This window comes from Vipera berus, assembly GCF_964194415.1.
Source record: "Vipera berus genome assembly, chromosome: 2".
NCBI classification, from domain to species: Eukaryota; Metazoa; Chordata; class Lepidosauria; order Squamata; family Viperidae; genus Vipera; species Vipera berus.
In genome coordinates, this window is record NC_138203.1 from 210,091,059 (window position 1) to 210,105,849 (window position 14,791).

Below are 14,791 nucleotides of genomic sequence, written 5' to 3' on the forward strand. Positions count from 1 at the left end.
GTGCTTCATAGGTCATCACCAGCACCTTGAATATCACCCGGAGGGCAACCGGAAGCCAATGCAACTCGTGGAGTAGAGATGTTATATGGGAGTATCGGGAAACCCCCATCACAACTCGCGCAGCCGCATTCTGCACCAGTTGAAGCCTCCGAGTGGTCCTCAAGGGCAGCCCCATGTAGAGAGCGTTGCAGTAGTCTAAACGGGAGGTCACGAGCGCATGAGTGACTGTGCGTAGGGCATCTCGGTCCAGGTAGGGTCGCAACTGGCAAAGCCCCCCTGGTCACGGCTCCTATGTGGTCTTCAAAATTGAGCCGTGAATCCAGGAGGACGCCCAAGTTGCGAGCCCTATCAACAGGGGGTAACACCTCACCCCCCATCATTAAAGATGGAATAGTCTGGTTGACCCGAGATGCCGGTATGCACAGCCACTCAGTCTTGGCAGGACGAAGCCTGTTTCTCCCCATCCAGACCTGGACCGCCTGCAGGCAACGGGACATCACGGCGAGGGCATCGCTGGGTTGGTTCGGGGTGGAGAAAAAAAGTTGGGTATCATCAGCGTACTGATGATACCCCACCCCGAAACCACGAATGACCTCGTCCATGAACAGGAGGGGTGAGAGAACCGACCCCTGAGGGACTCCACAAACGAGAGGCCTCGGGGTGGATCTCTGCCCTCCCGCCAACACCAACTTCGAGCGGCCCAGGAGATAGGAGGAGAACCACCGTAAAACGGTGCCTCCCACTCCCAGCCCCCTGAGACGACGCAGTAGGATACCATGGTCGATGGTGATATAATCATATTCATCATCTCTGTTTAGAAATTAATCCAACTTCAAATGGGTACAAGACTAATCTCTAAACAAGAGGTTAATAAACACTCATGGAAAACATGATTGGCAGTGATAATACCAGTGGATATCTAGTTTACCCCACCCATATTTTTAATTTTTTGAAGTGTATGAAAATACACTATTATTTCTCTTTTTAAAACTTAACATGATACATGGCTCACCCACCATGGATGGAATGCACTATCCATCTAATTTAGGACTGCTTCCTTTTTTTTTTAATTCCGCCATAAGTTAACCATGGAAATAAACAGAAAAGTCACTATGAAATAAAATTAAAAATTTAAAGAATGGAAAGATAATGCAGAAAATATTAATGGTTGGAAACATAGGTCTTATAATGGCACCTCCAAAAGGAAGAAAACTTTAAACAAGGAATAAAGGCAAATATACATGTCCCAGGATAATGTTGCAAGATCCAATCTGGGTCAGTACTTAGGAACTAGGGACTTGGCAACACAAGAAAAAAACAGCCAATCGCCAGCGATCAACACACCAATCGACTAATAGGAAGGCACCACATAAATATGATGCATAGAATAACCCAAAGCACACATTCTGCTAGAGAAAAGTTTCCTGAGGATGGGCTCCAACATGAATCCAAAAGCTCAGAAGATTAAATCTCTGATCCTGATGATCGACCTAGATTGGATCTTGCAACTTAAACTATGTGTATTTTGTTAAATTTTACTCTATAACTTTTATGTAGTAGCTGCCTTCTTCTCTTCCCTACCCAACACTAATCAACAGAGATTCAACAGAAAATATAATGAAGACAAAGTTTAAACATCCATAAATAAATATCAATACTGAAATAGGCAACTTATTGAAATATTAAAAACTACAATAGTTCAATATTCTAATTATGAATATATGAATATTAAATTGAATTAAGAGATATACTGTACATTTTCCTTGTCATTTTTTCTGACATTCAGCTAATTCCTAGAGCCTAAAACTGGGTTAAGCTGCAATCAAACAATGAAAGAAACCTTCAGTGAAAGAGCTTTGATGTAGGCAGATTTTGTGCTTCTCATTTTGTCTTGTCCTATCACTTGTCAATTTCTTTGTTAGTTGTTTTGTCTCAAATGACGAGGTTAAATCCAGCAGACCATTAAATGTCTGCATACAAAAAGTATTCCAACTTTCTTCTTCCCTATTGACTCCTTTTAGTCTACTTCCACCTTTACACAACCTGATGTGAATAAAACATAATGCCCTTTCCTCTCCTATTGTTTGCTCTGTATGTTAAATAAGGTAATTCATGCTAATTGGTCTTCTGCCTGCATCTGTTTTAAAATCTATGACTGTACAAAATGCTGTCAGATGCTTTCTAGAACTGAATTACCCATACAAGCGCATTAGCTTCATAATATATAAATACTGTCAGGTAAATATTTTTTCCCCAAAGCGTTGCCATGTCTTTTGATCAAAAAGAAAATGCTTTAGAAACTATTCCAAAGAAAAAGAGATTTAAAAAACATTCATAGATAAAATGCATATTCTAATATTATAAGTGATAACACAACCAAAATATGTGTGTGGGTCTGCATGTCTGTGAATGTCTCCTCATTCATTGTCCAATCATCCACAATTTCCCCATCTTCTGTATTACAATTAAAACCCAACAAAAGCCTTTCCTTAGATTATTCATTTGTTTTTCAGTAATTATGGTACTGTTTCTACTAAGGAGAAATCCTTCCTTTGAGAAATTGGAGAATTAATCTTTCTTCTAGAGAAAGTGAAAGAAATTACTCATCCAATTTCTCGGCACATAAATAGCATAGAGAATTTCAAAAGTCTATTTGTTCCTAGATTTAATATATAATTTATTTCTTCTATTGCCTGTCAGTCCAGTTTCACACTAATATAACAAGTAGTGTTCTGTACAGTGCTTGACACCATCATTCAGCATTTCACAGCAGCAGACTTTGCCCACATTGCTAGTATTGCAGGCCCAGAGGGAATCAACTTGCTCTCTGAAGGATTGTCCTTAACTGAGCATCAAGAGTTTACTCTCATCAGATCTATGACTATAAATCTGGTATTTTAAAGGATCTTAAATTCTGTTTTAGGAGATGGGGGAAGAGAGGTCAAGGCAGGCCCAACTTGTGAGTACTTGATATTCTCATCCCTCCTGTAGAAATATTGTAGAAATGGGCACTTTCGAGAAATGACTTTCTCAATCTGTCATACCAGAAGAAATCCCTGGAACACAAAGGGGTAAACAGTTGGTGAATCACAAATAAAAGTTCCTAAAACAACAGCTTTTCATGGCACTCTGCTCAGCATGGATCCAGGGCATTGGCCACAAGCATTCAAAATCAATGTCTATTTAAAAGAGCAATGTTAAATGTCTCTGTCGAGTCTCACTGATGCAAAAGGTGAAAGGAGACCCAGGAAACCTGGGCCTGAAGCAGTGGTGGAATTCAGCCAGTTCGCACCCCTTTGGCAGAACTGGTAGCTAATTTTTTGTTACCCAGGCCCAGAATGGATTTCCGGAAGCGGCATCCACACAGAGAACCGGTTGTTCACATATTTGAATCCCACCACTGGCCTGAAGGACTATTTGTCATAAGATCCCAAGAAAAAAGATGATGGATAAGCTGCCCCTGATTGAAGAGAAGCTAGCTAGGCCGGGTCACCATGGCAACGATGCTGGTGTATTTTTCACAGCTTAGGCTGGCTGCTTACTTTTTACCTGCCAGTCTTCCTCTTCCCTCCCATGTCACTCTCCCTCTGCAGGAGACAAGCTGTGACATTTACACTCCCACTAATAAGCTGACTGCATGATGGGCAGGCTACTTGGGAAGGCATCTGTCACAAAGCACAAATGGCAGAGCTCTGCTGCTCCGCAACAGGGTTTTGATTCTCTTGGGCATTTTGTGTGGGATTGGTGCCTTTCCTTATGCACTGTTGTTATTAATGCTATTAAATCAGGGGTTGGGATCGAAACAGCAAGTAAGGCCTTATAGAGTCAGGAAGGTAAAGCAAGCCACAGCAGGCAGGAATTGCTTCTTTGCCTCTGCAGTGTTTGCTTGTGACCCCTAGTGCCAATTTCCAACCAGGAAAGACTGGTGACAGCAAGGCAATCATCACTCTTCAAAGAATCTCGTTGCAATTAGAAATTACATCCTTCTATCAGAGAAAATGTGAGAGCCAAAAAGCTACAGGAAGCATCAAAAGTACTTTTCCAATCTAAATCTATATTGTGATGTTATTCTTTGCATCTGGCTCAGTATCTTTCTCCAAGTAGGCTTCAGCCAGCTTTGGGAATCCTATACTGAATGCTATTTTTCCCCCATCTTGTGGAGTATTGTTGCAAGATTGGGGATTAACAGGCACAAGCTCTCTAAAAATGAGACTTGTTCAAGTCTGAATCTTTCTGCAGTTTAATTTAAGATTGACTTAATCTATTTAAATACAACATATATCAATATTTTGTGATAATGTCTTGCTGACACCATACAAATCCCATTTAAAGTGTTACAACACTTCTATTCAACTAAACTACTACCACACAGACTTTGAAAATCTAAAATATCGAGATTTGAATGAAATGTAGATACAACTAATCTTGAAAGTCTCATTCATTCTTTGCATTTTCCCCTTATGTATGTGCATGCTTGTTGCATGTTTAATCTAAATATAAAATGCATGCTAATCTAATCCTTCAAAGTAGGTTTATTTTTAAATGATTTTATTAAAGTTTTTAACAAACATAGTAAAATCTAACACTAACTGAAAAGAAAAAAGAGAAATAAAAGAAACAAAATCCTATTCTATAATATTTAAAATAGCAGCACTTTCCCATGGGAAGGTTTTTCATCATTAATTGCAATATATTATTTCAAAATCATTGCATCAGTCCATTTGTAAGTTTCCAAAATCAACTTTCCAATCATCTTTTTTGGCTTACTCGGGGGGAAAAAGAATTTTAAAGTCCTGAAATTTGCATTTAAAACTTTTTTTTGCTAAGGATTCAAGGAAACTCAACCAGTTTCCTTGCTGGAAATTTGCTGTTGTGAAAATTCTTAATATCTGAAGAGCAATTAATGTGTAATAGTATCAAGGTTAATAGCTCAGCAACATAGTTGACTGAAGCCATCTATCTTGAACTTCTCTAGAAAGAACAGTGATGATATAAATGTCTTAAGCTAGGCATAACCAAGTCACTTTTTACCATAATATATATGTGAAAGATCTCAGCATGTATTGCTGAGAATTCAGAAATAGTTGGAAATACTTGCATTTCTCTGAAAAACATACATATAAATTAAATCTTTCTGTGCTACTTTTAATTCTGAAAGCCCCTTACAAGAATGTTTCTCTGACTTCAAAAATATATAACATTGTTTTCGGTCTGCTCAAGCATTTTTTATTAGATTTTCAGGTAAATCCTAACAAAATAATCTTTCTTTTATGCATATAATAAGAAAAAGAACCAGCTTATGAAGTTAATAGAAAAGATGTTTAAAATAGGTTTCTAATAAAAGAGTTTAATTGGTGATTAACAATTCCCATTATCAATAAAACACTGAATTTTAAAATGCACCATAACATACATGCAAAATCATTTTTCTATTAAAGACAGAGGCAATGAAGGCAGAACCTCTTAATGTCACAGCAATTGAATATTGAACAAAAGGCAAAGAACATGTTAGGATTAAAACAAGCAGTTTTGATTTGTTGCTTAGCAACAGAAATTGTGGGGGAAATAGTCAAAGAAGAGAAGAAGAGGCATTTCCAAGAGAGAGAATTATTTTAGGAGAGGGAAAGTGGAAACTAGTAAATATTGGCTCAGAGTAAATATTAGCTCATCTTTTTATCAATAATTGAAGCTACATATGTTAGATTCCTCCAATTTGTAGTACCCATTAGACATATGGGAGTGCAATTCTCATCATCTTCAGATAGTCTGAATGATCATAGTTCAGTAAGACTGGGGAACAATATCTTGGCAAAAGCTAGTCAAGTAGTTAGGGGTGATGATTCCAGATGTTTTAGACTTAAACATTTCCAAAGGGTCGCAAACGCACTGAAACCTTTAATCAACCTTGTGTGTTTGATGGGGTAAGGCTATTAGTAAAAAAAACAAAGGAAGTTGAGATATCTTATGTATTTTTAAAAGTGGTGACTCCCCAGTGTTATCAGGTTAAGCATTCCTCTTGTGTTTGTCAAAATAAATGAACAACTGATTCCTTCCTCCCCATCCCTATTTCCTTTTCCTTTCTCTTGTAGGACAAAACAAGTGCTCTGAGTCTCAGCAACGTGGCCGGGGTTTTCTACATCCTCATCGGTGGTCTTGGACTAGCCATGCTGGTTGCCTTAATCGAGTTTTGTTACAAGTCAAGAAGTGAATCAAAACGGATGAAGGTGGCAACACATTCACAGGCCTTTCACACCTTCTTTAGGATACCAGCCAGCCTCCTAATAGGCTTTTAGAAATGGATCCAACCAGGATGGTGATTAGGATAGAAAGTCAATATTTTAGGGACAACACTGACTTTTACCTGACTGCTCTGTTTAGTGTTCAGCTGAGTGAGGCAGTTTACTGAAAATGATGTGGCCAGGATTGTCAGGAGCTAGGGAGTAATATTTTTTAATTTGACAGTGATTCTGCAGGCATCCTTATTTCAACAAGTTACCATCAGTCACAATAGTTAGCAAATTGCCTCATGTTCTTTAGTAAAATGGAAGTGATCTAAGCTAAGTGGACTGGCCTTGGAAAACATTTTAAAAGTCTATCCTTGATTAGTTAAGAACAGAGTTTGATATTGTAGTATCTACAAAAGAGAGAAAACTGCTTTATTCCAGCTTGGTATTTTTTAGTTTACTATTGTCTACACTAATTAGAAATAACTTTCTGAGGTTCCAAGAATATTCTGTCCCTATTCCGATTTTCAAATGCCAGAGAATAAACTAGGGACTATTTATTAGCAAAGCATGCAATCGGTCAACACAATACTGTCTTTTCCCATAGTACAAGTTGCTTTCAGTTGTTCCGTGGTAGTGAGAATGCCCAAAGAAGAATCTGCTCAGGAAAGATTCATAAATTTCAGATATGTGGTTTTTGCTGATATGTATAGCTCAGTTAGATCACTTTAAGAAACGTTATCCTTCTTATGCAACTGTGAGGTGATTACATACCTAAACTTGCTCAGGCTACCCTTACACTGTCATATGAAATGTACATAGTCCTGACTTGAGTATCTCAAAGACAGCTAATTATAGCAGCTGCATACTTAATTATAACACTTTTTACAAAAAAAACTTAAGTTTTTATTTATTAAATTTATATACCACCCATTTCACTGTCCGAGGCATAGCTGTATTTTAGCTGTAATATTAATTCCTTTTCCTATGTAGAAAAAATCTTACTTGACAGAATCAGAAAAATGGTTGTTGTTTTTATATTTGTAAGAAGCATTAGGAGCAGTGCAGCTTTTGCCCTCTTTTAGTTTGTACAGCTTTTCATTCTCCCACTGAGTTTTCCAATACCATTTACAGAAATGAAGATGTTAATCATGAAATAAGACTTGTGCAGACCAATTGTGCAAATGGCTGGTAAACAACAATAACCAACATTCCTAACTGATATGCCACATACTTTCAGTTGGAAAAGAATCCTAAATGACCATATCTGAGCGAAGCATTTTTCTGCATAACATAGGCATGGAATCTAATCCTCAATAAACAAACCTAGATTTAACCTTTGAATTCAGGGTTTGTTAAGTCAGATAACCTGTTCCTTGCACCATTTGTATTTCTCAGCTTATCTTTGGCTATTATTCTTCTGCCAATGGTCAGGCCTTTTCATAGCATCAATACATGCAAGACAGAAAGTTCTGAAAGTTTAGTAATTTAGATGAGAGTCAAAATGTCTGTGGAGATTCTGTCATCCAAGTCATGTTGTCCCAAAAGTGTTTTTTCAAAAGATAGCTGGAATTTCTGTTTTGGCTTGAAGACATTCCACTTCTCATCTAAGAAGCTTCTTCAGTTCTGCTTGAAGACCTTTCACTTCTCATCCAAGAAGCTTAAGAACTGAAGAAGCTTCTTTGGATGAGAATTGAAACGTCTTCAAGCAAAAACAAAGAAATTCCAGCTATCTTTTGGAAAAAAAACACCTTTGGGACGATACTCAAAACTGATGACATACTTAAGATTCAGGTAGGTGGTTGCTATTAACAGTGTTAAACAATTAACAAAGTAATTGTTCATTAAGGGCAGAACCTGATATTATCCCATGATAACAAGAACTTGGAAAAACACTATTTTCAGGAAAGAATTGGCAGGAGGGAAAGAAGTTCATTCCCCTCTCATGAATACCAATTCCTGTCACTTCCTTCCAGTGTTGGAACCCGACCAAGAAAGAGAAATGAAAACTTATTGGGTTATTTATTTATTTTTCAGGCAAGAATTTGGAGGTGAGAAAATAATGAAATCCTATTGTGCCCACTGAATTTTCATTTTAATCAACCCCCCCCCCACACACACACCTCTCCATATTAGTGTTATTTAAAAAATGGGAATCTAAATTTCCAATTAGGCTGGCAGTCATTTGACATGACCCCCCCTAAAAAAAACTTTAAATTTAATGCAGTTAACAGTTAATTAATGTGATTTTCCATTCCCTTTCCAGATGAACTATTTTCTCTAAATCTGTAACTTACAATAACCTAAACTACAATCCTATAAAAGGATGCGTTAATGAGCCTTCCCAAGCTTAAGACACTGAAGATGCATGTATCTTCTGTGTCTATCATAAGCTCTGGCTTACATAAAGCATCTCCTAGTAATAATAAACAAAGCTTCACAACCTGCTGGCATTGCTGGAGATAAATAACAACTATTAGTAGCAGTCAGGAGTATTTTCCTGGATTACATAAGCGGTATTTTAGAAGCAAATGAATTGAATATAGAAGTTAAAAAACTACTAGAGGAGGAATTTAAGAAATGATGTGTATTATTATTGTCCAGCCATTACCAAGGGCAGGGGGGAGACCCCCCTTGTTTCTCTTAAAAAGGGTTTTTGTTTGATCCCACAGCAATCAATCAATGAAGCCATACGGACATCAACTCTCCCCAGAGCATCTGCAGCAGGAACCAGCAGTGGAGAAAATGGACGGGTGGTGAGCCACGATTTTCCCCAAACCATGCAGGAGATTCCATGCATGGGTCACAACTCTGGGATGCCCCTGGGAGCAACGGGATTATAATTGTCCCTTGATGGATCTTCTGGATGAGACCAGGGTCTCCCTTACCCCAGCAAGGGGCCAAAAGCAGACCATTCAAGAAGAGGGACAATGCAGTGGATCTTCTAGAAGAAATCAGATCCATTTCCTTTGTTTTCTTTGTGTGTTTGTATGTGTCTGTTTATTTTGCAGTAAATCCACAGGCAGAAGAAAGTACAACCTGTACTGCAATAAGGAGAGGGCAACTGGACTGAACATAATTTGGAGATATCCCTGAGACACGGTTACAGAAACACTGAGGAAGACAGCGCCATTTTGTTTTTAACTTGGTTGTTAATAAGTTCTTAGTGTGTGCAATATATATTTTTATTACTAATTCCCGTGATGTCAGGGTAATATCAGCCCTGCCCTGCTGAAAAGTTTTAAATCAGGTTTAGTTTGGGATGCAAACCATAAATGTCTACACTACTAATAGTGAAAGAGGGTGGGGGGGACACCTTGAGCAACAAGATTCTACTGTGTGTTAAAATTGTTACAACAAGCCTGAGTAGGATGTTGAAGGAGTTCTCCATTCCCCTGTCAAATGGGGAAAGGACTTCTAGGACAGTTGAAAGAGAAGCCTAACATGGAGAAAGAAATAGGAAGATTTTTTTAAAAAAAATGAATTATGTTGTGTATTCAGATTTGCAAGATCCCAAGTAAGTAGAGTTTAGTGCCACCTATATTGGCACTAATTGCTAATAATTAATTGGTGTTCTTGGAATGTGCATTTAATAGGCTATCACTCGGACAGTTTACCAGCCAGCCACTTAAGGCCAGGGCTATTTCCTATACATGGGGAAAACCAGGAAAATGTGTTAGTTTGTGTCTGTACACACACACACACACAGAGACACACATTTGTATGCATGTGCATGTGTACACACAAGCACATTTCCTTGTCTGCCTTCTCAAAAATGAATAGGCAAATAACAGCCATTTTCTCATTCTTGCACTTCTGTAAATGTTCCTTCCTGTGGCGATTTTTGAGTAGAGAACCCTGCATTGCCAATTAATGTTAAATATCCAAACTATTTTGAATACATTCAGCTTTTTGGTCTTTCCGGACCTCATCTAAAGAATATCCCTTGGAGTAACTGAGCTGCATATATTTACTATGACATGAGAATAAATCCAGATTTCATTGAAAGATGCCAACAAGGAAATGCATTCACCTAGATTCAGCCTTCCTCAGTATTTGCAGCTGGTTCCATTTAAAAACAAAACCTAAAATCAGATTCAGGAATCGAATCTTGGTCAGCAACAGCATCTACAGAAAAGCCAACAGGTTGGTTTTCCAGCTCATCCATCTTCATGAGTGGAAGTGGAATACTCAAAACAAACCAGCTGGTACCTTGCTTCCTACTTTGTCTCTGATCCAAAACCCCAAGCTTTCAATGAAATTCTGAAATTTACAGAGATGTCCAAAGCACTAGAAAGTGGACTTATCAACAGTATTTCCCCCAGTCATGTGCATGCTGGCACACCCAATGAAATAAAAGCTCCAACAGGAACAGTAAACTACTTGAGCAGAGCAGAATAATTTCCAGTGAAGACATCTGTGTTAAAGAGGAGTATCTTCCACTTGATCATTAGTCCAGAGGAAGCCCACCTCTTCTTACATTTTCCATCCTCATATATGCATTTGCTCATGACTGGATCATAACACCAGATTTTACAAGGGGCTAAACCTTTATCCAAGTGCCAGTGCAAACTCCACAGGAATTTCTAATATCTTAAGACCTGCAGATAACAATGTGCAAAACATAAGACTTGCATAGAATAGAGGAAAGATGATCAAGGCTTCAACACAGGCTATAGACTAAAATGACTTCCTGGTGGGGTTTGATATAATATGAGTTTGTTTTGTTTTTCACAAGTGTGACTAACAACTGGCTGTAAAACATTCATATATCACATATGCTTATAAAGTGTAAGCAGCCACTGAAGTCTGATTTCTAGGAACTGATTTTAACCATTCAACACTGTGTTGTTCCATCCACTTCCTCCATTCCTCTTAAGATGGCACTTTCATAAGACTGGCAATATGGAAAATGCAAATCCCCTTATGGGGGCACAGCATGCCTAATAGCTATTTCTTTCTGTCAGTGCCACTGGAAAGCTTTTGTCTGCATCACTTCATCCAGCTATTTGTCAAGACTCAGATCTCAGCATCTGATATTAACTCTTCAAGGTCTTGTTCTTGGTGTATTATTATTATTTGTCTGCTTTTGATTATATTTTGAGTTTAATTCTGTGTATGTATTTATGGTGCACCAAATTCACTAAACCAAGCCTGCTTTTCTGTTTAAGAAAGCTTTTGAGTGTCAAGGACAATCTGATATTTCTGGTAGTCTCAAGAACTTTAAAAGTTCCTGCAACTATCTTCCACCTTAAAAGCCAATTTAAGCAGAGTGCAAGAATTCCTTTCTGTGTGGTCCAAAAACAAAAAGACCCATGAAATTTAAAGAAATGTGAAGTCTTTGAAGCAGAAAGTACCAGTGGCCTGCCTAACAATTGTACCAGCCAGTTAAATGAATCTGTGGAAGGACAAAGGCTGCGATAATAGGACATGGATAATAGGACTCATCTTTAAAATGTTTTTTGATCAACGAAAGGGTGGGAGGAAAGAAAGAGTGATGCTGAAGAAGTGGGGAAATGTTAACTTGTAATATGTATTTTTACTACACTTTTCTTAAATATAGAATAATGGGAATTGGGGAACCCTTAAAGACATTGACATTTTCTCAACAAGAATCCATATTTAACAGTTTTGGCTTTCATTAAATTTTGCTCTTTGGTACATGGATATATATTTATTTTTTAGTTTAAGAGTTATATTTGTTTTCACTCATCTTACCTGTCTTTTATTGATGTAAAAAACAAAGAGAGAAATATTGCCTGGGATTTTTTATAATACAAATTCTTTCTCCATTTTTCTTTCCTAACCATATTGTTTTGTTCCAAGACTGGATTAATGGAAGCAAAACAAAATGCATTGCAATCAATGTTTTCAAACCTTGCCAATACAGAAACCAAATCACATGTGAATGTTTAAAGCCCTCTAAATTGTAAAAGTAAAAGTTCTCAATTCTCAGAACATTGTCTTCAATATTTAAACAAGTATTCTAAATAGTAAATACTGCCAAAGTAATACTACTTGAAACTTCAGGCTATAAAACCCAATCTGGTTTCATTTCAAACTGAATCTGTCTTTTGGAAATGGTTTGGGAACTGATTGTTCTCCTAAACTGTTGCCAGCAACTGAATTGAAAGGGACCTTCAAGGTAAACACACAAAAAACCCTATATTCACTGGCCAGGTTTTGAAGAAGGTTTTTTGACACAGTTATAATGAAGCAAATTAAATTACAGCTCTCTGTAGGAAGCAGATTCTCACAGCCCAATGGATGCAACTATAACCACTGTTGTCCATTCCTGACTTACAAGGTTATGATTGTTCCTGTAATCCCCAAACCTCTCAATTGGCAATATTGGTATTACTTGCATGCCAATCGGACATAATGATATTTAATCATGCTAAACTGGAGCCTTCTAAATATGTCTAGCGGTCATTGTGGCCTGAAGGTCTGGATTTGGTTCCAATTCACCTGGAAGGCTGCAGTTTCAGGAAAGCTATTCTAGCTGCACCACTAATAAAACAAGGGACATGTCAGTATATACCAGGGGTAGGCAACCTTGGCTCTTTTATGACTCGTGGACTTCATGCTAAACTGGAGCCTTCTAAATATGTCTAGCGGTCATTGTGGCCTGAAGGTCTGGATTTGGTTCCAATTCACCTGGAAGGCTGCAGTTTCAGGAAAGCTATTCTAGCTGCACCACTAATAAAACAAGGGACATGTCAGTATATACCAGGGGTATGCAACCTTGGCTCTTTTATGACTCGTGGACTTCAACTCCCAGAATTCCTGAGCTAGTATGGCTGGCTCAGGAATTCTGGGAGTTGAAGTCCACGAGTCATAAAAGAGCTAAGGTTGCCTACCCCTGGTATATACCAACATTTATTTATTTTTTGTGATTATTCATTCTTAAAAGCAATTATTTCTTGGAATTGAATATAATTTGCAAAAGGAGGATCTACGAAATATTCAAAATGGTCAGGAAAAATAGGTGAGGAACTTTGTTTTATACAGTTGTGTACTTGAAACAGATTGACACCATTTTGAAAAATACTTAAATACTTAACATATTTAAAATAATTCTGTACTTCAGAAGTTACAATGTTTAGCTTGGATTCTTAACTATTTGTACAGAATACATAATTATCTTTAAAATGCAGCACACAGAAAGAGAAAACTGTCCATATAGTATAAGTTGTCAAAATGACAAAGCAACTTCTATCTTCTTATGGAGTCTTATTTTTTAGCCCCAGTTTCAACCTAGAAATTCAATTTAGTATAGCAAATGATCAACAGTGGGATTGCACCTTTCATTCTGGTTCAAGAATTAGCAGCTTTATACAATGTTGTCACATTTGTAGGGTGAAGTACACAATAATGGTGTCATACATATTTTGAACTATGAGTGTCTGCTTTGTTTTGCTTTGTTTTATTTTGCTGTATGATTGTGTATTGAATTTATTCTAGGGCTACAATCCTTACAGGTTTACAAGCAGGCTAGTTCCATAATAAATCAATGGAGCTTAATTCTGTGTGTATCTTGTAAGTCAGAAATGAAAAAAATTGGCACTTCAGATGTTGCTGAATTATAACTCCCAGAATATTAAGATGTTCAACATGTTCAACGAAAGTAAGATTTAAAAGTCACCCATACTAGCTACATACTTAGACTTAAAGCATGGTTTTCTTCTCAGACTGTGGAGTTATGTTAGATCCAATGAGGAAGTATAAAAATGGCATCCATGGCTGTTTGATATTGATCATTATCTGAGTACCTACAGAATAAATATTTCTGTGTTCAGAAGGATAAACTATTCTGGCTTTATGGAACCTATTGCTAATGGTGGTGTGCATGTGACATTAAAACTGTTCACTTTTATAAAATAATACAACTACAGCAACTGCAATATACAGTACAGACTATTCCCTTGGCATCTGCTGTTTCAGGATGTTTCTCTCATGGAGTATATTTCTTTGTCTGTGTGAATGTATCCTCTAGAAATGTTCCAAATTTAATTTACAGAATTGGGAGGGCACCAGTCTGGAGAAGCTGATTTAGAAATAATGGATATTCAGTAGTATTTACACAGCTGTGGTTCAGTCATGATCCTCTTTATTAAGATTTATCCAGCCACTTGTGAATCCCTTTGAAGTTCCTTAAGTATTTAGTAGTTTACTTGTGAGCATAGCTGCCTTCCTTGACATGGGTCAACTGTCAGACTGGGTAGTGGGTGGGTAGGTAGATGATAGAGAGAGAGATGGAATTATACTGGCTAGTTGAAAATATATTAGCCATAGTTAAGCCATAATAATCAACTTGGTAAGCTGCATTGCTCTTCTATGTAGCTGTCACCAAGTGACATTTGCGTATCCCACCAATCCATGTTGTCTAGAATAACTATTATCGATATACAATCATTCTATCCTGTAAACTTTGCAGGCTTGTACATTTTATTTATTTTGTTTTTATGATTTAAAATGACCAGGGTAGCATACAAGTAGACAATAAACTCCAATATAAAATAAAAATTAAGAAAAAGTTTATCGCAGAAACCCCACACTTTATTATT

At 37.4% G+C, this 14,791-nt stretch overlaps 1 protein-coding gene across 4 annotated transcripts in view; it reads left to right on the forward strand.

Moving 5' to 3' along the window:
- The window catches only part of GRIA1 (glutamate ionotropic receptor AMPA type subunit 1), a 249,813-nt gene extending 240,502 nt beyond the window's left edge, over positions 1-9,311 (forward strand). For all 4 annotated transcript variants that reach the window (XM_081321917.1, XM_081321916.1, XM_081321918.1 and 1 more), the window contains 2 exons: positions 6,090-6,224; positions 8,876-9,311. In XM_081321917.1, the coding sequence (XP_081178043.1) occupies positions 6,090-6,224; positions 8,876-9,067 (327 nt within the window). In that variant the 3' untranslated portion in view covers positions 9,068-9,311. The remainder of the gene's footprint in view (positions 1-6,089; positions 6,225-8,875) is intronic.
- The last annotated feature ends 5,480 nt before the right edge of the window (positions 9,312-14,791 follow it).